Source organism: Anguilla rostrata, chromosome 14, assembly GCF_018555375.3.
Source record: "Anguilla rostrata isolate EN2019 chromosome 14, ASM1855537v3, whole genome shotgun sequence".
NCBI classification, from domain to species: Eukaryota; Metazoa; Chordata; class Actinopteri; order Anguilliformes; family Anguillidae; genus Anguilla; species Anguilla rostrata.
Genome location: NC_057946.1, coordinates 40261075 through 40284637, shown reverse-complemented (window position 1 = coordinate 40284637; position 23563 = coordinate 40261075). Strand labels below are relative to the sequence as shown.

The 23563-nt window shown below is 41.6% G+C and overlaps 1 protein-coding gene across 1 annotated transcript in view; it reads right to left on the bottom strand.

Moving 5' to 3' along the window:
* Positions 1-19488: 19488 nt before the first annotated feature.
* LOC135239260 (uncharacterized) overlaps positions 19489-23563 on the bottom strand; it is a 55115-nt gene continuing 51040 nt past the window's right edge. The window contains exons 20-21 of the mRNA XM_064307803.1: positions 22100-22242; positions 19489-21884 (exon numbers count right to left, since the gene is read on the bottom strand). Of these exons, the coding sequence (XP_064163873.1) occupies positions 21787-21884; positions 22100-22242 (241 nt within the window). The 3' untranslated portion in view covers positions 19489-21786. The remainder of the gene's footprint in view (positions 21885-22099; positions 22243-23563) is intronic.

Here is a 23563-nt window from a genome sequence, read left to right as displayed (position 1 = left end):
CGCCTTTTGGGATTGCACAGAACAACTTGAGGCATCTGTGTTGAACTTCATGGCCGATAATCCCCCATATGGCTCAATGTAGTTCTCAGAACAATTGAAGCATGTTGAAAAAGTAACGTCTTCTCTAATGTTTTCCAAATATGCTCAGCAGTCCCACATGCGTCTCCAACTAACAATCTGTTTAATGGTTATTTGCCCGAATACTATATGCCACTCAAACCGTCTCTTTAATAGAAATCGATATTATCCTCAGTTTAAGAAACAACCTTTCAAAAGTATTTCAATGAAAGACTTGTCTCTTCTCAGTTTTCAAGCAAAGTCCTTGCATCTCCATTGTTATTTTCATAGACTAGCTCACCATTTGCTACTTGAATAACCTTTGCGTGCAAATGCAATCGCGACTACGTTACATAAATGAAAAATAATAGTATTTATCTGAAATTTCTTTCTGCAGGAAAACATGCTTGAATCCTTTCACTTTGCACGGCTTATGTACCTTAGCACGAAAAGCAATTAGGCAAAAACTTGAGAAGGCACAGTTTCTGTAGTGCAGCTGTTATCACATCCCCTCGCCTGCATCAGGACCCCAGGTCGGCAATGGGTGTAAACACAGGTTTTGGGATTGCCCAAATTACAATGAGGCATACGAGGAGACCTTATTGCTGTGAAAAAAGTCCTTGTCTCCATGTAGGTCTTGGAGCAGTTTGAGCTCCTTGATAACGGAATGTCCTCCCTCCTTGTCTCCAAATATGCTCAACAGCCCAGCATGAGTCTCTACTTGAAACACGCTTTCTCATGACAATTGTCCGCAGTACTTGATGCCAAGAGAACAATATTTGGTCCTTGCATCTCCTTTTGTAGCGGTTTTCACGTTCACCACACGCGCCGGGGGCTAGCCACGTAGTGCTGTAAAAGGCTGTACGGTTACTCCAGTTCGAATCCACTCATGGGCAACAAAACTTTTTTAAAATTGATTTTTCTTTTTCCACAGAAGTGTCTCAAATCCTGTTTCTTCTTTTTTTTTAGGTTTTATATGTCTGAGAATTGTATTATGGAGGTGTTAGGTCCATTATTCCTTTCCCTGCAACCCATAGTGGTATATGGTGCTCTATTTTGATGTGTTCATAAATACATATGTTTTTTAAGTACATTGTTTTAACGTAACTTCAATGTCTTTTGCAAGTCTGCAAGAAAAGAGTTTGCACCGAATCCATCAATGAAAAAAAGTCCCTTTTATATAAACCCTTTTCTGCCAGATGCCCTAAGGGATGGTTTAGGAATGGCATAATCACATCTGGTTACCTTCATAAGGATAGGCCCCTACAAGCATTTCCAGTCTCTCCAATATGGCAGTGCTAAAAAAGAATTTTTGAACATACTTTCAAATACATCATTATATATCTATCATTACAGTGAGAACAGCTATTACCTATGAATGCATTACCTTTAGATAAGCTGTTGTGTGGCAAACATTGTGCAAGAGGACTTACAACCCCAATTCCGGTAAATTCATGAAAATAAAAGCAGAAAGCAGTAATTTCACTTTGACTTGTATTCAAACAAAAACAGTATAAAGACAAGGCATTTCATGTTTTACCTAAATAACTTCATTGTTTTTTGAAGATATACGTTTATTATGAAATTTATGCCTGCAAAACGTTCCAAAATTTTTTTGACAGGGGCAATTTAGGACTAATAATGATGTGACAAGTTGAAATATTACGGTGATGTGATACAGGTGATGTTAAACAGGTGAGCTAATCGTGTTATAGTATACAAGGAGCCTCCAAAAAAGGCCTAGTCCTTCATGAGCAAAAATGGGTCGAGGCTCGCCAATTTGCCAACAGATGCGTCAGTGAATAATCCAGCACTGTGAGAACAATGTTCCCCAAAGACAAATTGGTAGGATTTTGGCCGTTTCACCCTCTACCATGCACAATATAATTGAAAGATTCAAGGAATCCGGTCAAATCTCAGTGCATAAAGGGCAAGGCCGAGAACCACTTCTGAATACGCATGATCTCTGATCAGGTCTGTAATGGATATCATGACATGGGCTCAGGAATGCTTCAGTAAACCTTTGTCAGTCAACACCATTCGCCGCTACATCTACAGATGCAAGTTAAGGCTTTATAATGCAAAGCAGAAGCCATGTTGATTCACCCACCTGTACTCTTGCTGCAGACTTCCCTAACTTACTCGACTGTCTTGGCTTAAAACAACATGTTGATACCTCTACTCACAAAGGTGGCCACACACTGGATCTTCTCATAACCAATCACCTTCCTCTAAATAACCTGCAGATCTCAGACCTTGGCTTCTCTGACCACATGGCTGTGTCGGCAGATCTGGCATTTCTCCCACCTCCAAGAAACTGCAAACGTGTCATTCATTTCCAAAACATAAAATCAGTTGACACAGTGCAGTTTGCCCAGCATCTCCAGACTACAGCCTTTCCTCCTATTGGTTTATCTGCCGAGGAATCTGTCTCCCACTACAACAAGCTTCTGGGTAACACACTCAACCAGTTCGCTCCCCTCAAATCACGCACTGTATCCTTCTCTCGCTCTGCCCCCTGGTACACCCCTGAACTACGAAAAATGAAGTCGGCTGGACGTAAGCTTGAACGCCTATGTCGGTCTACATGTCTCACTGTTCACAAGATCACCTTCCATGAACATCAGAGGGCATACTCGCTAGCACTAAAAAATGCACGGTCATCTTTCCTCGCCAACCTCATTGACCGTGACGCTGGCAACCCCAGGCACCTTTTCTCTACAATTACCCACCTCCTAAAACCAGCATCTCAATCCCCTATTGAAGCATCTGAGTCACAGTGCAACAATTTCATTAAGTTCTTCAAGAACAAAATAAACAATATTAGAGCTCTCATATCCTCATCGCCCGTCCTTTCACCCCCCCTTCCTACCCCTCCCCCGCCATCTACATCCTCAACTTTCACTTCTTTCTCTGACATCACCCCCCATGATATTGAAGAAATCATTACCAAAATGAAACCTTCTACCTGCCCACTCGACCCCATTCCCACTACTCTGCTGAAAACCTCCATCCCTGCCCTCTGTCCTCTCATCGCAAGCTTAATTAACATCTCTCTCTGCAATGGTAGTGTTCCTTCCTCACTAAAAACTGCAGTCATTACCCCCCTCCTAAAAAAAACCCAGCCTTGACCCCGAAGTCCTCCTGAACTATAGACCCATCTCCAACCTCCCGTTCCTGTCCAAAGTCCTGGAAAAAGTGGTTGCTGTTGTGTTTTGTGAAATGTCGTTGTGTTTTGACCCTCAGGGCCACCGTACAATATGCCTAGAATAATATATATAAGAAAAGATAAACTAGAAGGCACACTCACTGTAAAAAACAGTCACCAGCAATTGAGTTACAATAAATAAGAAAAGTAAAGGCACTGTATTAGTACTAGGAGAAGCCACCGCAAGCATCGGTCACGCCGCCATCTTCACATGCCCCCCAACAGGAACGGGAACAGAATTCCATACAGGAACGTATGCCATATTCCTGACACTACTGGCCTATGGAAAATGGTCATAACCATAGCATTCTTTAATTTAATGTGGTGAGCTAAGTTAATTTTGATATCAATGCCCTCAGATCACACTTGAAACTACCACGATACCCACGGAGATGACAGCATATGCATGCTCTTGTGCTGCTGGGAGGTGCCTGTGCAACCATTTGGTTGCCTTACTGTATCAGACTGCCCATTTCTGCACACTGGGAATCAAAAATGTTATAGCTGCCCTTGCATGCACAAGCAAGCCTCAGACTTGGCACCGGCCCCGTGCCCAGGTAAAAACAAAAACAAATGGCTTCATAACCAGTTCTTTAGAATGAATGACACTAGATAGCTGACTAGGAGCTCATGCAGTAATTTTTTATGCCATCTCAAAGACAAAATTACATATCTTTCCAAAAATTTGGTTTGTCAGGGCATCAAACCAGAGCCAGCCGATGAGCTTAAGGTGCGCCAGCCTGAAGCATCTGGTGGGAACGGTGTGTAATCCACACTGTACAGAGCATATGGAGGTAATTTTTATCCCAATATTTATCTATCACTACCTAATGCAAATTTACAGAAAAAAACCTTTATTTAAGACCGTTACCGGATCAAGATGTTCTTGCTGGTGCAGCATCGTTGACTTGCCTTAGACCTCAACCACTTTGTGGTGTGGGGATGGCTGGTTTAAGCAGCCACACCTGCCCTGGGTCAAGCTAATTAGACCTGGCTAGTTAGATAATTGGTTATGAATTAGATAATTGGCCAGGCTAATTGGGCCCGGGAACAGGGGTGGCTGCACCTGTGCGTAGTGAGGTAATCAGTGCGCACAGGTTAAATCTGCCATCCCCACCCACACAAGGGAAGCCTCTCTGTCATGACAGTGTTTTACATCTGCTCCTTGGTGGTAACATCTTGCCAAACCTTGTAAATAAATGTGGACTATTTGAAAATCTTCTCTCCTGTGTCTCTGTGCTGGAGGGCCCCTAGGAAAGCCACTTCGGTGGCCTGTGGCAAGCGTGTTTGCCACACACTTATAGCAGAAATTGTTGATGGCATATCTGAAATCAGTCTTGTGCCATCAAAATTTGGCGATGTTCCCAAAGGCTCAATACTGTCCTACCAGTGCCCCCCAGTGTTGCCCAAAGATGTAATTAAACACCCAGATGCCCAGATATTTCCTCCATTGCCTGTGCCACACCACACACTCCCACAATATCACTTTGTGCCTGGAAGCTTAGCAGAGCTCCTGCACATGCAAAGTCTGGAGGTGTCATCTGAGCTTTCTGGGATCATCAAGGAAGGAACCCAGGATCAGTCCAAATGCCCTCTCTGGGTAAGCATGCGGCGTCTTCGTCTTACTGCCTGCAATTTTTTATGAAGCTGCTCATGTGAGGTCAGAGTCCACAGCAAAGTCACTCTCTGTAAGGATAATCAAGGGTATCAATCAGACCAAGGCAATGAAGAGGAGACAACAACTGGAGCCAGAAGTTCTTCGCCAGTATGCCGAGACCTTTAATGTGAATGTCTATCCATGTGGTCTGATCATCCACCCTGTTGCTCCTCATCTTGGAGCCAGTCCTGATGGCAAAGTAGTAGACCCAACTGAGGATCCTCCCTAAGGCCTGGTGGAAGTCAAATGCCCTGATATTGAAAGTGTTGCAGAGGCAAAGCACACTGCACTGTCTGGGGGTCAAGCAAAGCTCAGGAAAAGCCACCAGTATTACTGGCAAGTCCAGGGCCAGCTTGGAATTACTGGCCTTGCCCAGTGTGATTTGGTTACAGATACGAAAAGTGACTTCACCGTGGCGAGAGTGTGGATGGATGATGAGCTCATTGAAGACATCAAGGCCAAGGCTGATGCCTTTTACTTTGGCACTTTCATTAAAGTTTTACTAGAGCGGAAGTAAACACATATGATGGAAGGGAGTGGGGAGGAGTTTTATAAGAATCTATGTATGGTGTTTATTTTGTCTTCTCTTTCTGTAAAGCACTTTGTATTACAGACATGTAAGAAAAGTGCTATATAAATAAATAAATAAGTATAAGTTTTAAATTAACAGTGGGCAACTACAATTAACTAAAACAATTAGTGCTCTCAGTCCCAAAATATTACTGTTGTTAAAAGGAAAGGTGATGTAACACAGTGGTAAACATGCCCATGTCCCAACTTTTTTGGGACGTGTTGAAGGCATCAAATTTAGAATGAGCGTATATTTACAAAAAATAAATAAAGTTGATAAATTAAAACATTAAATATCTTTTCTTTAAACTGTTTTCAATTAAATATATATAAAAGAGATTAACAGATCATTGCATTCGGTTTTTATTTACATTTTAAACACTGTCCCAACTTTTTTGGAATTGGGGTTTGTAGTTGCACCATAGGAGCTTGGCCAGGCTCAAAAGCGTACCAGTTAAGTTTTTTTATGAGCCAGTATAGGCACTTGAACCCAGCAATGATTGCATCAAGCTCCATAACAATGGTGGGCTCAAAGGAAGCCATCACTGAGAAGCCTGTAAATGAGAAAGTGATTAGGAATTAATTTGAATATACTGCATAAGCTAAGTCCATATCTTCTGTTAAAATTGGAATGTCCCAGTTTCAAGAGATGCCTGGCATGTGATGCTGTCCTTCAGCCCTCTTAGAGAGACCTTTCTTCAGTGTAGGCTTGTGCTGCCTTTTTTTAAAAACCACACATACCTGATTATTTATTAATTTTTGTAATAAAAAGTTTTTATTTAAAATTACATACCCAGAAAAGGAGAGGCGAGCCCAGTGTTATTGGCTGGAGAGGTGAGCCTGGTAATCTTGGCTGGAAAGGAGAGGTGAGCCTGGTGTTATTGGCTGGAGAGGAGAGGTGAGCCTGGTGTTACTGGCTGGAGAGGTGAGCCTGGTGTTATTGGCTCGACAGTTGAGCCTGATGTTATTGGCTGGAGAGGTGAGCCCGGTGTTATTGGCATGGAGAGGAGAGCCTGGTGTTACTGGCTGGAGAGGTGAGCCTGGTGTTATTGGCTCGACAGTTGAGCCTGATGTTATTGGCTGGAGAGGTGAGCCCGGTGTTATTGGCATGGAGAGGAGAGCCTGGTGTTATTGGCTGGAGAGGTGAGCCTGGTGTTATTGGCTGGAGAGGTGAGCCTGGTGTTACTGGCTGGACAGGTGAGCCCGGTGTTATTGGCTGGAGAGGTGAGTCCGGTGTTATTGGCTCGAGAGGTGAGCCTGGTGATCTTGGCTGGAGAGGAGAGGTGAGCCTGGTGTTATTGGCTGGAGAGGTGAGCCTGGTGTTACTGGCTGGAGTGGTGAGCCTGGTATTATTGGCTGGAGAGGTGAGCCCAGTGTTATTAGCTGGACAGGTGAGCCTGGTGTTATTGGCTGGAGAGGTGAGCCCGGTGTTATTGGCTAGAGAGGTGAGCCTGTTGTTATTGGCTGGAGAGTGGGGGTGAGCCTGATGTTATTGGCTGGAGAGGTGAGCCTGGTGTTACTGGCTGGAGAGGAGAGATGAGCCTGGTGTTATTGGCTCGAGAGGTGAGCCTGGTGATCTTGGATGGAGAGGAGAGGTGAGCCTGGTGTTATTAGCTGGAGGGAGCGGTGTTATGCTGGAGGGAGCCTGGTGTTGGTGGAGGTGGCCGTGTTATGCTGAGAGGTGAGCCTGGTGTTATTGGCTGGAGAGGTGAGCCGGTGTTATTAGCTGGAGAGGTGAGCCTGGTGTTATTGGCTGGAGAGGTGAGTCCGGTGTTATTGGCTCGAGAGGTGAGCCTGGTGATCTTGGCTGGAGAGGAGAGGTGAGCCTGGTGTTATTGGCTGGAGAGGTGAGCCTGGTGTTATTAGCTGGAGAGGTGAGCCTGGTGTTATTAGCTGGAGAGGTGAGCCTGGTGTTATTAGCTGGAGAGGTGAGCCTGGTGTTATTGGCTGGAGAGGAGTGGTGAGCCTGGTGTTATTGGCTTGGAGAGGAGTGGTGAGCCTGGTGTTATTGGCTGGAGAGGAGTGGTGAGCCTGGTGTTATTGGCTGGAGTGGTGAGCCTGGTGTTATTGGCTGGAGAGGTGAGCCTGGTGATCTTGGCTGGAGAGGTGAGCCCGGTGTTATTGGCTGGAGAGGAGAGGTGAGCCTAGTGATCTTGGCTGGAGAGGAGTGGTGAGCCTGGTGTCATTGGCTTGGAGAGGAGTGGTGAGCCTGATGTTATTGGCTTGGAGAGGAGTGGTGAGCCTGGTGTTATTGGCTAGAGTGACTGTGATTGGCTGAGAGTGACCTGGTGTTATTGGCTGGAGAGGTAAGGTGAGCCTGGTTTGTGAAAGTGTACCTGTCATTGCCTAGAGGATGGTGAGCTTGCATTGCAAGGTGACCTGTGGGTAGAGGTCTGGTGTAATTGCTGACATGGAGCACAGGTGGGAGCCTGTGTAACATCCATCCTTGCCTTTGCACTTCACCTCAGTGGAGACCTGGTATACTGAAACAGTGAATATTGTTAGTCCTGCAAGGATTGGTGAATCCCTGTGGTACCTTCCCTCAATTGACCGTTCAACCAGAATACGGAGTCTGGCAATGGCCTGGGTCCCCTCCATTTCCTCTCTGCTGAACTGACTCTTGTGCTTAAACGGTGGTATGATTTGTTTGGCCCCAACTTCCTGCAAGGACTTTTCAATGATGAAGCCTTTGTCTGCCATAACCTCATCCCCTGGCTCCAATAAAGCCAAAATGCCAGACTCCTTTCTCAACTCCTGGTCAGATATTGACCCAGTGAACAATTTGGACACAAAAGTAATAGCGCCACAGGGTGCAACACCGATTAGAGCTTTGAAGGTGGTATGGCTCTTCGGGAACGTTTCAGTATGCAGAGTAATGGCCTCTGGGCTCTCACATCGAAACTCGGTCCAATCGATGATGACTCTGAGATTTGGGCTGTACTGCTGGAATTTCAGTGGCATGGGCTTCCTCACTTGCTCACGTGTCATCCATAGTGGAACAGATCCCAAAATGAGATACAAGTGGACCATGCGATAATAACACGGCTCACTGTTGATGTGCTCACCCAAAATATCTCTGCCAAAACCCTCTCCAGAAGGCCAGTTGCTACACGTAAGCAGTACATAAAAAATTCATCAAGAAAATGTAGTTTACGTGTGGGGCTTGGATGAATTATTTCCCTCTCCATGTTATCAATGCCAACTCTCCTCACTTTGGACCAATACACAATCTGTGATTCAGATAGCTGAACGGAACCCCAAAACACATAAAATGTGCGCTTTGATGGAAACCTGGTGAAGTACCTGAAGTCTCTCCAGGAGGGGCCCAGAGAGGGTGAGGCGTGAGACCAACCTCCAACATCCTGATCCTCTCCAATGCCTCATCAAGTGCACCTAATGAAAAATAAGCAACTAATAAAAACTCAATCACCTGCCAATTTAGCAAAAATAAAGTTTGGGGCAGGGCATTCTTAAGCAAATGACAGTCACGTTCATTTAATTTGTTTCCTACTCGGATAGAGTAAGCTACTATCCATAGAAGAGTAAAAATCTAAAAGAAATTATTTAAAAATAACTTTGCAGAACAAATGCAGTGTTACAATTACTTGGTCAGTTTCCTGTACATTTGATGGCATTTTCTGATTAAGACTAATTTCATAGTGTATCTGAAAAATGTAAATATCCCTGACATCAATTTCAGAGACATTATGTTTACCTAGGCAAACAGTAGCAAACAACATTAACTTAACCATGCTTGCAGTTTACCGAAGTACAGTGGGGTCCAAAAGTCTGTCACAATTTATTTTATTTAATGTTATTGTCAAACAATATCCAATGCAATGTATCACAGCATTTATAGCATATGCTAATAACCATTATATGCACTACCAAGCTGTTTGTTTTCATCTTTGATAAAAAACTACCCACACATTTTTAAATCAGCTGATATATCTTAAGTTGGCTTGTCGCGATGCCCGTCAGTACATTTTGTAAGTGCAATTAACAACTAAAATAAAAGAGCATCTACAGTTTCAACATTGAATGTCCAAATAACGTAGCTACGTTAAACGTAATTTGCTAATCATAACATAAAATATAGCTAGCTAACTGATTTTATAACATTCTTGAGTAACAAATACCACATAACTGAAACTGCATTAGTTCTTCGACATTTGGACTCGACTGTATGTGAGGAGAAAAGTTTAATATTGAGTTTAATCTAATTCACAAAGCAGTAGCTAACTAGCTAGCTATTGAAATGAGTTCGTTTATGTTAGTTTGCAACATCATAACACAGTCATGCTACCTAGCAAGCTTTTACAGTCTAATTTTCAACACAACTACAGCTATTTGTACTAACCAACCATAGACCGTATAAAAACAATAACAAAAACAAAGTGCAGTCCACACACGTAAGTGCTGTACCTCCTAACAGTGAAATCTTCTCCCTCATCTCTCCTAGTCGCATGAATCCATTTCTTTTTTTGGAGTACATCGGTGGGAAAGCTGTGAAAGGAGAAATAAGGCTGTTTCTTCTTTGAATTGTTACACAGGGGAACGCTACAAAACTGGTTCCTCTTTGTCTCTGCCATTGTTTTGGTGGCATTTAAGATAACCGGAAATGAGAGACCCCTACATCCAGTTTACATACCTGGAAATGTGAAATAGGCCTATCGACAGCAATGTTCCCAAACTGCCACACATAGCTGTTAGTGCAGGTCCACATCTCAGGAACTTGGTCGCACAAAGAACTGACAATCCCAAATGGAAATACCGTTCAAAGTTGTGCAGTCAGCAAACTCAAGCAGAGGGCTCAGCTCTACTCATCGAAAGACAAAACACCACCCATTGCCGAAACCCGGGATTGAACCAGAGACCTTTCAGGGTTTCCCCCAGAAAAGTTGTTAGGCCCGATGGCAAGTATCTTTTGATGGGGGCCGGTGGCCAAGTGTCTTTTTTGATGGGGGCCCGGCGTGGGCCAGTGACAGACTGATGGCAGCATTAAGGTAGGGCCCTATAGTTTCTGTGATAACAGAATCACGTCCGAAATCGCGGAATTGAGAATTTTAAAAAGCTATAACCCAGATTCCATAGGGCCCTACATTAAGTCAGTGCTAAAAGCTGACTGGAGATTTGAAAATATGACTACGTAATGTCAATGTTGTTATAAATAAGTCATTTATTCAATACACAATCAACAACTATGTACAGCATAGCAGAGTCTTACAAAGAATCTGACAACAATGTACAGTCTTGGAATGCTGTGTTTTCAAACACAACAAAATAAGTTAAATTAAATTAAATTAAAATTAATAATATCAAATTTTTTGCACTCTTGAAGAAAGTCCTTATTGGCTACTGATTCTTACAGCCTTGGAATGCTGGGCACATTTCAACAACAACAAAATAAATTAAATAAAATTAAAATAAATAATATAAGTTTTTGCACTCTACAAAAAACTTGTATTCAAGTCCTGATTGGCTACTGAATCTTACAACAAGCCTTGGAATGCTGGGCACATTTAAACATTTAAAAAACTGTCTAAGGTTTTTTAGCTTTTACAGTACCTTTCCTCCTTGGCATTATCCCTAAATGTCACAAAGGAAGTATCTGTGTTACTGACTGTTTGGCTAGCTAGCTACATTAGCTAAATGACAACGTCATAAACTGCCTGACATCTGGATAGATGTGGCTCTTGAGTAAATCTATTGTTGTTACCATCACAGCACAGTCACAACAAAGTGGCACCATACAAAATCAGTGTTTCCCACAGGATTTTTTTAGACTATGGTCGGTGGACCTGGGACCCTCTAGGGGGGTCTGGGGGCATGCTCCCCCGTAAAAGATTTTGTAGATTTTAAAGTTAAATGCATCAATCTGGTGCACTTTGAGAGCAAAATTAAGAGGCTAGATCTATTAAGAACTTTGTGCTCTTGTAAACAATTTTGTGCTCTAGTAAAACAATTTAATCATAAACACGTTGGTCAACACATAAACACAAAAGTCCATATTTCTTGCGTGGGGGCCTTTAATACCGATTTATGATTTATCTTATAGGTAGCGGACATGGTATTCATCAACTCTCATTGCCTTTTGTAGCTGACATTTGTATTGTACCTCTCCAAAAATGAAATGCTTTTTGTCCATTATAAAGCATATAAATGAGCCCCTTATTAAGGTTTACATTGCTATCAGATTAAAAAATAATGCAAAAATGTTGTCACACAAAGCGGTACAGTACCTAAATGTGTAATAATTAACTCTTTTATGTATTTCTATACTCTGTACTCTCGTATGTTTTCTTGTATGGGGATGGGACAATATGAAAACAATTTTCAACCGTCAACCACGTTTTGGCAATGTTCCAACTCTCACGTCATCACCGTTGCATGTTTCATAAAAACTATTACACCACTAACAAACCCTTACATTACAGTGTGAAATATCCAAATTATATAACACCACTAACCTATTTAAAGATACTCAATTTCAAAAATAACGTATATAACCGAAATATTTTCAGCAGTAATTCTAGAAATGATGAAATCTTATCTATGTTCAGTACAGATGGAGACAGAGACAGTAAAGCAATGATACTGTTCTATTCGCTTCCGTTTTGCTCCAGAAAACGATGTCAGCTAGGTCTATCAGCAAACATATGGCTTAGCTATGTTCAGAAGTCCTCAACAATAATAATATTTTCCAAGAAATTTCGAAAAATCGTTGACAAGGTTTCGTTAGCAGCGTCTTTGTTTTACTACTACCACGTGAATGCCTGAGTGAATGCGATGATAAGAAAAAAATTCGGTTATGCTGACCTAAAAAACGCTATTCCAAAAGCAAAATTAGACCTGTTATACATCGTTAGAAAGCTTATACACTCACCTGCTGAATAAATGTATTGTCAATCAAGCCAGACTGTGCTAAAAAGGGCGACAACGCCGTAAACAACAGGTGTTGTGCGCACAGCTACGGGGCGCCACAGTCTAGGTCATTAATGGGAAACACTGAAAAAGTCTACTCACATCTTTCAGGAGCGACATGCGACAAGTAGCTAGACAGCCGGGAATCCGACGAGGAGACTTCTTCATCATGAGACACGCACGTGTGTAGTTGGCTGCTGCTCAGCTACAGCTCCGCTCCAAAGCAATACAAGATCTTCTTCTCTGGGTGTTTTGGCAGGGAAAACACTACTCTGGCGCATTACTGCCTCTCAGGTTTAAGACTGAATTGCGCCTATACACGGAAGTTTGGTTTACTCGTCAAACGCTTCAAATTAAGTCCCGCCTCTGACTGGGCAGATAGCCAATCATAGTTTAGGATAATGGGGTGGCACCTGGAGTGACCAATCATGATTCCAGGCACCCCAGACCACTCCCTGGACACGCCCCTGCAAGAGTGCCTGATCCTCAACCATAGCATTTTTTCCCTAAAGATGGTATTTCTAGATATAGCCTAATTTGGCTGCTGTGTTAACACATTTCAACGGTTGCCGGTCAGGCACTATTCACCCTAATAAGAAATTTTAGGATTTTTCCGATATTACTTGTGTCGAAAGTACTGTGACAGAAACAGCGATAGATTTACTCAGTCGCCACATCTGTCCAAAATGTTAAAAAGTCAGGCAGATTTCATGGTCGGGAAAAATTTTATGAGAACGTTGTCGTACACATCAATGTCATCAAGCTAACGCTATTAATAAACAAGTGAAGTCGTTAATTCGATGGCGATTAATAAGTCGTGATGTTACAATATATCGAACATTACATTCATGCTACTAGTTTAACGTTACCTACACACTGCGTCCGTTAATATAAAAAGAATGTAGGCCTACGTACCGACGAGATGAAGTGATAATGCCGTTTGTAACGAGGTTAGTTAGCCTACTAAAGAAGAAATGGTGGCTTGCTAGGTAATGTTAGCTTGTGATAGTTGGAAGCGTCAAGTGTTGAACGTCACTCTACGCACAATGATGGTAAAGAACACTGATCTCAGACCTGCTGTTTTCCTATAGTGCGTTCACGTTTTAACCAACAGATGTCGCTGGTGTGCTTTCCAACCGAGCCGCCACACTGTAACTGTGTAACTGTAGTTTTAAAAACATCTTTAAAATACATTAATTAATTAATTAATTCCCCGATGCTTAGGCCCGGCGGGGGGTCAACTTACGCCCGGCAGGCCGCTGGGCTTGCAATAAAATGGCGGAAACCGTGCCTTTAGATCTTCAGTCTAACGCTTTTCCAGCTGAGCCATTTCGACCACGAAGCCTGCAGCAACCCTCGGATCTGCCAGGGGTGGACCAGGTAAGATGTACAGAAATCTTCTCCCAAGGCTCCGGTTGGAGCAAAAGCAGCCACATTTCTGCACAAAGCATGCTAAAGTATGACATTCTTGCGGAAGACTGCAGCAGTTTCTTTAAAAAAAAATACTTTACTGCATTTACCCTCTTAACAATTCTTGCACAAATATGAGAATTTGCCATTTTGAAGATATTACACGTGTGTTGTAGTCTGTATTAGTATCTGTTTGCTGTTAGTGTTTGTTTTGTGTTTCTGTGGGTTTATTGTTTTCCACATCCTCCGTCCCAGTGTTTTCGTTCTCCCGGTCACTTGTCTCCCCAGTGCCGTCTCTGTGTCTGTGTTCCCTGAGCTGCTTCACTCCCCAGTATTTGCGTGATTTCACTATTCGGGTGGTTCCGGGTTTTCGTGGTTTCCCCCCTTCTTTCCAGTCTCGTTTTCCTGCTTATATCTAGTTTTACTAATTTCTACTAATCCTTACTAACTTATAGATTGTAAAGTACTAACCTCATTAATATACTAACATGTGAATATTACTAATGGATTAACAAACACTAGTTTTGGGTTTTTGACAGTTTAGATCACTATACTAATACATTAACCATTCTCCCCTTTTCCATGCTGCGCTGTAGCTCCGCCCCTTTTCTTTCTAGTCTGCCCTAACGCTGAGTTCTGCAATTGCCTGCACCTGTCTCCTGCTCTAACTGCACCTCTCTCTCTGCACGTATTTTACCTGCTAAACCCAGGCCGTCTGTTATCATTGTTGTCTATGTGATTCCAGTCCGCGTTTTGTCAGTCCCCTGTCATTTAATTAGTTATTCTAATGTTCTTCACCTGGATGTTGTTTGTTACTCCGCCCTCACTCACGTAACCCCTCCTTGATTGTTACCTTCCCCAGTGTATAAATGTCAGTCTTTTCCACCAGCTCCCTGTCAGAACGTTGATCGTATTCACTGTGCCGATGTGTTGTAAGCCTTTGTTTATCGAGATTCCTGAGACACCCTTTCCGTACGACTTCGAGTTTGCCTGACCCTTTTGTTTGATTGCTTTCTGGTTTGACCTTTGCTTTGTTTTGACTTTTCTTTTACCTGTTCCTTTGTACCTTCGCCTATCTGATCTCCTGGTTTTTGATTTTTTGCCCGTTTACCACTATTCTTTTGGAAACTTGATTTTGTACCGTCCTGTCTCTGATTATCTTTGAACTTTGGACTGAATAAAGACAAGTTTTTTGGATTTCCCTGGTCTGTGTTTGGGTCCTTGCACAGAACATTACAACGTGCGCTGTGTAATTTTCGGAATGGAACGAACAGAGCCACTGTCCTTGCGCGGCATGACTGTCTTTTTTGAGAGCACCATTACCAAAATGCTTGTCTGCTATGCAGTACTTCTCCCTGGTATACATTTGTGCCAGCCAGTTCTACTTAAGTTGCTTTGTTACCCAATGTAGCAAGCTGGCTAGCATCACTTATTAATGGCAGACTTATTCAGCTATTTAACCTTGCTGACAGAATAATTTTTTCCACATTGTACCAAAAACAACTGCGCATACAAATAGGTTAAATGATTTTTAGCTGATATACATGCTTCCATTGTTTACCTAACATGAGCTTTTTGGGGTCATATAAATGTGTGACATTGGTCAGAGATGTTGCCATTAGTTATCTTAAAACTATCACTCAACTGTGTTGTGCTGGTGGCATTTATATCCTTGCTAAGGCTAATATTAAGTGAAACGTCTGGCTGCTTTTAAAGATGAACAGCAATGTTGACACAGCAATGCTACAGGTTCTATGTGTGAAAGGGGCTCATGATTGACAACGATGTTCCCACACTTTCACAGGCTGCTTTCAGTGCATAGAACCTCAGAAATTTTTATAGCATGGAGCAGTAATGTTTTTTTTTCATCTTTCCGAGCCAATGGAAACAGGGAAGGTATTGGGATGGCAGGTATGCCATCCCGCCAAGTTACGCCATGGCGGGGGTATGCCCCATACCTATACAGCACCGAGAGTTTGGCATGTTTCAGGGTTCCCCACAGAAATAACCACAACAGCCACAGACAGTCAGCCCTTAAAAAAATTTAATTCTGTACATTCTCACCCCATTTCAACAGGCAGAATTCGTAAACAACTTCACATGTCCACACAATAAAGCCCCAAACTAAGGGGATATTGCATTTTCTCCTTCTCCTCCTTCTTCTTCTCATTCTTATTTTTCCTGCCACCTATCCCACAAACAAAATGTCTCCCCATTGGACATTTTACCGACACCAGCCAAATATTCACCTACACGACCCAATCAAAAACTTGCATACGCACGCAAAATACCCATACCCATTTTTACTCTGAAACATTTCCAGTTTCAATAGCTAGTCTGCCTGTGGCCTAGTGGGCAAGGTTACAGTCTTAAGAACCTGGTGTCTTGGGTTCAAGCCCACCTAGGAACATGTTTCTTTAACCTGCTTTTACCCTCACTAATAATTGTCTACTACTTCTCAATTATTGCTTTTGCACCATATCTACCCGCCGTTCACCGAACGTATACACTGCATTATGACGTACCGTCTGCACGTTCAGTTATTAACTGGCTACAATATTGCAAAGCCATATGGATTCAACGGGAGCTCTTCTGTACTTACTGGCCTGTGTTCTTCTTTAGAACCATGGACAGGTTTGCTAATGATATTTCACGCATTGCATAGCTGTGTCACGGTGCTGCACTAACAAAGTCACAGACTGGTAAACCTCCGGTTGAAGGATTGAATCCCGCCTCGCCCTCAGGCAGATAATTTCCTCTTTTACACTAACGTTTTCTTACACTTATATTTGCTTTACCAAAACTTACTCACGGCCACCCATATGCATTTCATGACGGCAAATGTATTTTATTAAAAAGTTACACCAGTTCACCACTGTGCCATTTCTACTAACTATATTTCTTCACTTGGCTACTGTACAAAACCTTCTTATCAGCAAACGCCACGTTTCTACATTCATGTTACCTCGCCCTGTTCTCTATCTAGCCACATACAAACAATTACTACGTATGTACGTTCTGCAACTCCCCATTAAAACATTACATTTAAAATCATGACTCACTCATAATTATAACTACTAGTACTGAACATGAGAAAAGCACATCAGTGCAGTAGATTTCATACATTCCTTAACCCTCCACTTTAACAACTAATGCTTTATACCGACTGTTATATATACCGTTCGATAAGGAAACTAAGCTCACTCATGGTCACTTCATTTACTTCGCACTATAGTCTGTGACCATGTCAACCTTCACCTACATGCCCATTCTGCTAAAAACATATTGTTTCAACTACGCAATTTCATAATTTCTCCTAATTTCTCTCACACTGTTGTTATTTTCTCATATGCAAAGCCTGCTGGGACATATGCGTCTACTCCTATTCTCCACTATCAAGTTTTCCGGTTCTAGCTTAGCAAAACAGCGAAGAGGATTCCTACCTGCAGATAAGCCTATCAAAATGCCGTATAAACCTTACAAACACTAAATGCATCTCACGAAATAACAGAACAGGTTAGTGACAGGGTACCATAGTGCAAAGTTGGTCAGTAGGTGCATCAATTCTATGGGCTTGCTGATTCTTTTGTCAATCAAGGCTCGTTGGATGGCCGTCAAATCCGTGAGTACATACGTTGGCCATATTTCACCTGCGTTTCTGATGCATTTACACTTACGCCACCGCACCCTTTGTCACAGCCACTGTTTTACATATATAGCAAACCAAAACTGCTAAACGGTACACGCTCATCGGACTGTACAAATTCACACAAGGATAGCCATAATCCACAACCGTTTCTTACAGGGTCACTTCGCATTTCTCACTCTCATAATAAAACGCTTTGCAAAAAGAAATGATATCTCATAAAAACACGTTTTCAACGTACAAAAATGCCAAGTTACTCACACATACAAGACATACACCATCTATAACTCATTCATTCAGACTGCCAAAATCCAGGCCTGCCATTAAAAGTATTGATATCAAAATGACGCCAAGTTACGGTACTACAAACAATATAGGCTATCTTGCCTCACCGAAATTAGGCTACATAAGATGTATTCCAAAGCAATGCTACCCAATATTTCCTCAATTCTTTCAAGTCACTTGGCCCTGTGTGTATAAGCATGCACTACATGGACAGGCCAAACATATGTGTGGATGGCTTTCTCACAGTCAAGATTGATTGAATAGGGGTCTATATGTCCAATTTGTATTGGTATGTATATATTTCGCTGCCCAGCCTTTCTGTTGCGTGAATGATTGTATGTTTCTTGGTATAAATGTCTGTTCGTAAATGTGAATGTAACATGATGCGAGGGAAATGTTCCCATGGGGATAAAGAAGTTCTCTATGTATGTATGTACAATATGTATTTTACATGCAGTATTTATTGTACGTAGAAAATATACAATCACTTGTACATTTACTCAAATTCAGTTCAGAAGCAAGTATAAACATATGTTTTCTGGAGAAATATGCTTCCTGTAGTTACTCACCAGCAGTTTTCTACATGAATTTCAATGTGTTCCATGAGGCAATTCGAAATATTTGACACTTTGATCTGACACAAAGTTTGCATGACGTTGTAAAATGGTAACATTACAAAACACAGGGCCAAGTGACTTGAAAGAATTGAGGAAATATTGGGTAGCATTGCTTTGGAATACATCTTATGTAATTTCGGTGAGGCAAGATAGCCTATATTGTTTGTAGTACCGTAACTTGGCGTCATTTTGATATCAATACTTTTAATGGCAGGCCTGGATTTTGGCAGTCTGAATGAATGAGTTATAGATGGTGTATGTCTTGTATGTGTGAGTAACTTGGCATTTTTGTACGTTGAAAACGTGTTTTTATGACATTGTATATACAGTGAGCACCATAATGTCGGGGACAAATTCTCAGCTTTTATGAAAGGATATTTTTTATACACTTTGATTTCACCATATATAAATTACAGCATTTTTATACATAGTCCCCCCATTTCAGGGCACCAAAATGTTTGGAAAAAATGGCTTTACAGGTGTTTCTGATTTGTCATGTCTGTACAGTTGGTTCCTTGGTGCGGGCATGAGATCTTTCAGTATCTAATCTTGCCTCTAGGCTTGTGATTGCCTTTGGAGTCTGTGACTGGCGTTTGTAAATATGAGCACCAGAGTTGTACTAATGAAAGTCAAGGAACCCATGATGAGGCTGAGAAACAAGAAAAACTGTCAGAGATATAGGCCAAAACTCACACTTACCAACATCAACGGTATGGAGCATCATTTAGAAGAAAGAGAGCTCTGGTGAGATCAGTAGTCACAAAATAAGGACCAAGGAAGACCTCTACAGTTAACGAAAGAAGAATGCTCAGATTTCTCAACATAAAGAAGAAAAACCCAAAAACGTCTGTCTGACAGATCAGAAACACTCTTCAGGAGGCAGGTGTGAATGTGTCAGTGACTACTGACCTCAGAAGACTTCATGAACAGAACTAGAGAGGCCACACTGCTAGATTAGAACTACTACAACCATAACATTGACTCATTTTTGGATTTTTCGTCATGAACTGTAAACAATGTAAACAATGAACTGTAATCAAAAAATGGTTAATTCTTGAAGAAGCATTAAGAAAAGCCTACCATAATTTTGTAATAAAACGGACAATGCACAGACTGATTGTATTGCTTTATTTAATCCTTTTTAAAAGAAAATATATAAAAATAGTTTTAACATCAATAACAGCAACAGAAAACCCAAACCCACACACAATCAGCAGAGCACAACATGTGCACCTTATTTTTCCTTAAAGCAGACACTAATACATTTTGTATACAGAATATTTTTTCAAAATAAATTCACCCTTTATTTTTATATATAGTTATATATCGAACCTGCATAAAAGTAAAAATATGGTTCAGTAATTTAAAAAATGAAAACATCTACATAAAACATAAGCCATCAGATACAGCAGATAGATTAATCAGAAGACAGTTAATGCATAAACTTGATTGCATCAAAACCACTGCTAAAACCAGACAGTATTGAAAGAAATTAATGGAAAGATCTCATTAATGTGCCTTTCATTAAAAGAGAACAATGGCTTCAGAACCCTGATACCAGCATTTACCGCAAAAGCTAAAACATATGAACAGCACATTCTGCTCCTCATAAAAAATAATCCTCATAATGAACAAGATAGAAGTTATTCTGTGAGTGTGCTAAATGGCTTCAAAACGCACACACAAAGACAGAGTACCACAGTATCTGAAAACTGAAATTATTTTAGCTGAACTGTAATTCCACAAACGTGTCACTACCCTTACTTTCACTCTTGAAAATAATTTGGAGGCAGCATAGGGCAGCTTCTGAAACCCAAAGAGAGGCGGATCCCAAAATTTTGTCATGGAGAAAGACATCTGATCGGTTCTTACAAGTGAGTGATGAACAATGAGCAAACAGTAGTACCATTCAGAATAAGGCTCACGCTGCCAATCTTTCCTCGATGGACAGATTACTTGTGGCTGGATGACATTGTAATTGGGTGATTTTATAGGTCTCTTGTACTAATGTTTTTTCATTCAGTGGGATATGACTGTAATTGCGGAATTTCTGGGACATGGGCTATACATCTCACAGTCCAATCAGCAGTCCTGGAGTCATACGGCATCCAATTAGCCCTGACAGATCAGTGATGTCACTGGTGATGTCACAGGTTTGAAGATCTGCTCCTAGTTTTTCATTTTGAACAGTAATAAGAGAAAAATAGACAGACAGCATACTCAACAGAACAGACTCCTCGCCGTACAGACCATCGCAGGAGTGATCACAGACCAGGGCTGAATCCAAAACAGCACACTTGCCTACTATTGACTATAATACAGTATGTAAGTTGAGTACACTGGATGAGAAAGCTGTTAAGTAGGCAACGTTTTCTCTAAATATAGTGAAGTTAAAATCCCTAGATGGTATACTTCTTTCCGGTGGTTTCAACGTGCGTATTCAGGACCACACTTTTCAGGAAGTAAATCATATTTTTAGGAGGTCCCACAGAGAGGAAAAGGTGGAGCCATCTTTGGGTCCCACATATCAGAGAGGAAGAGGCGGGGCCTTTTTACTACAGGGGTGGGATGTGCTACGACACTTCCGTAGTACCGTTGGAGAATAGGATGAAGGATTATTATATTTTTTTGCATACAGCCTGTCTCATACTAAAAAAACTGTAGGCAGCATATTTAGTAGATAGTACATACTTTGAGGACACAGTAGTTAGGAGGCTGTTATGAACACAACCAGGGTCACCCATGCAGATAGCATACGGTACATACTGTTTCTCATGTCTAATAGCTTCCAAGATGTTATTTTCAAATGATGACACAAATCATTATTTCCACTGAAAATTTATATATGATTTAAATATATATATATATATATATATACACATATATAAATGCATATATACATTTTTTGTGGAAATAATGATTTGTTAAAAAAGCCTCTCAGTCTGAAGCAGGGCATGGAAAACTAGTTAATTGTGATTTTTGCAGGTCTACAGTTCCTGGTAAGTATTTCCATACTGTGGAAACATTGTGCTCTCCCAACATCAATGCACAATTTACCTTTCAATTTCCTCTTGTTTTATTCACAGAAAGCAACTCCTGTCTTTGTTTCTAGTATTATATCAAGCTTTAACATCTGGATCAAAAAATATTTATCTTTAGCTTTGACTTACAAATAGCGTCTTCCTTACATACAGTATGTATAAGTTTTCTTTCATTTAGTTGACTGCAGAGCTCACCAAACCATGATTTAGAGGGAAAAAAATGGCAGTTGCATTTAAATGTGGGTCAGTTAAGGACATCTCCTGACTCAACACAGGAATAAGAGTCTAAAGCTACAGGGATGGTAGAAGGACACGGGTGCTAGCAGGGCAGACAGACAGACACGGTTGGGCAGACGCGTGCGTGTGGGCAGTCAGAATAACACAGAGTCAAGGTCACGAGTTCTGGAGCAGGGGGACCCAGGAGAGAGCTGGTACTTCACCACACAGGACGAGAGGCTCACGCGGTCACCTGCGGATCAGAGGCAAAGCAGCAGGGGGCGAAGGTCAGGGGTCAGAGAATGAGCAGAAGATGGAGGTTAGAAGTTTGCTTTTAAATGTCATTCTTACAGCAGAATAAAGTTTGAGAAAAGGTGTACACACACACACACACACACACACACACACTACTGTAACCAGAAGTACAGATTAAATTGGGACTGTCTGGATATGATGTGACGGACTCACCTTTGCTGTGGAGGTCTGGAGCTCGCGGACAGTCCCACGCCCCGCCCTCCTGGTTTGGGTGGGGGCGTGACGCCTTGCAGGGGTCAGACTCCAGGTGAACATCGGCTGTGTCCCATTCATAATTCTCATCCACTGACACCCTCCTGCAGGCAGAGAACAAACATCAGGCATAATGGTAGGAAATACTTTATTAACCTCTTAGCGCAAAGCCCCTAGTGGTCAGCACGCCGGCGTGCCTAGATTACGCAATTCAGACATTCTGTGCTCCTGCAACCAAATTATGAGTTGAAAACACCAACTCAGTGTTCTAGCTTTATTAGTATACGATTCAGGCAACTATACCGAATACGGAGTTTCGCAGCGCCACCATTGTCGCGCTAGTCGTGCATTTACCAAGCACCCCCTCCCTGCAGCCTCATCTGCAACTACACCCCCCACGCATGACACACTGGACAGTAGTGTTGATCTGGGCATACATGAAAACATTCTTTTACCACTAAAAATGTGTATTCCGTCGTAGCAACAAGATAAAGCCAACAATAGCCGAAGGTGTGCCAGTACAGCTGTGAAAAACGCTGCTCACTGAACACTGAAATAAACAAGATTAATTTTTCAAAAATGATACCACGTCATTCTAGTGCCAATATCTGGGACTAAATATGGAATAAATATACAACCTTATCATTGGTTTTACGCATAGAGATAGAGTGGCCATATATTGACTTGAACAATCCGTTTGTGACATATACGCTCATTTGTGACACCTGGGTACCTTCCAAAATAGCTGTGCATAATACCACATGTTGTTTTCGGGGTTGTCGTCCTTTGTAGTACAATCTGGCTTGATCGACAGTTAATCGATCTAATAGATGACAGAATAAGCTTTTTAACGATGTATAATATGTCTGATTTTACTTGTGGAATAGCGTTTCATAGCTCAGCGTAACTGGAAGTTTTGTCTCATTATAGCTGCAATACGCATTCAGTCTGTGGTAGCAGTAAAAGACACTGCACCTGATGAAATTTTATCGATGACTTCCGTTATTTCTTGGAAAAAACTATTATTCTTGAGAAATTCTGAGCATGGCTAAGGCATATGTTTGCTGATAGACCTAGCTGATATACTGTTTTCTGGGCTAAGTTAGAACTGGGGAGCGACAGCAATGATTCTGTCTCTGTCTCTATTTACTGAACACAGATAAGATTTCATCATCCAAATGTAAGTGTTACTGCTAAAAATATAGTGGACATTGAATATTGTTTTAATGGCATACCATCCCCATACAAAAAAACATTACATACTGTAGCGTACAGAAAAACATACGAGAGTTAATGATTACACATTTAGGTACTGCACCACAGTATGATAATGTTTTTGCATTATTTTCTAAATCTGATATCAGTGTTTCACCTTAAACCTTCATGAGGGGCACATGTATATATATGCTTTATAACAGACAAAAA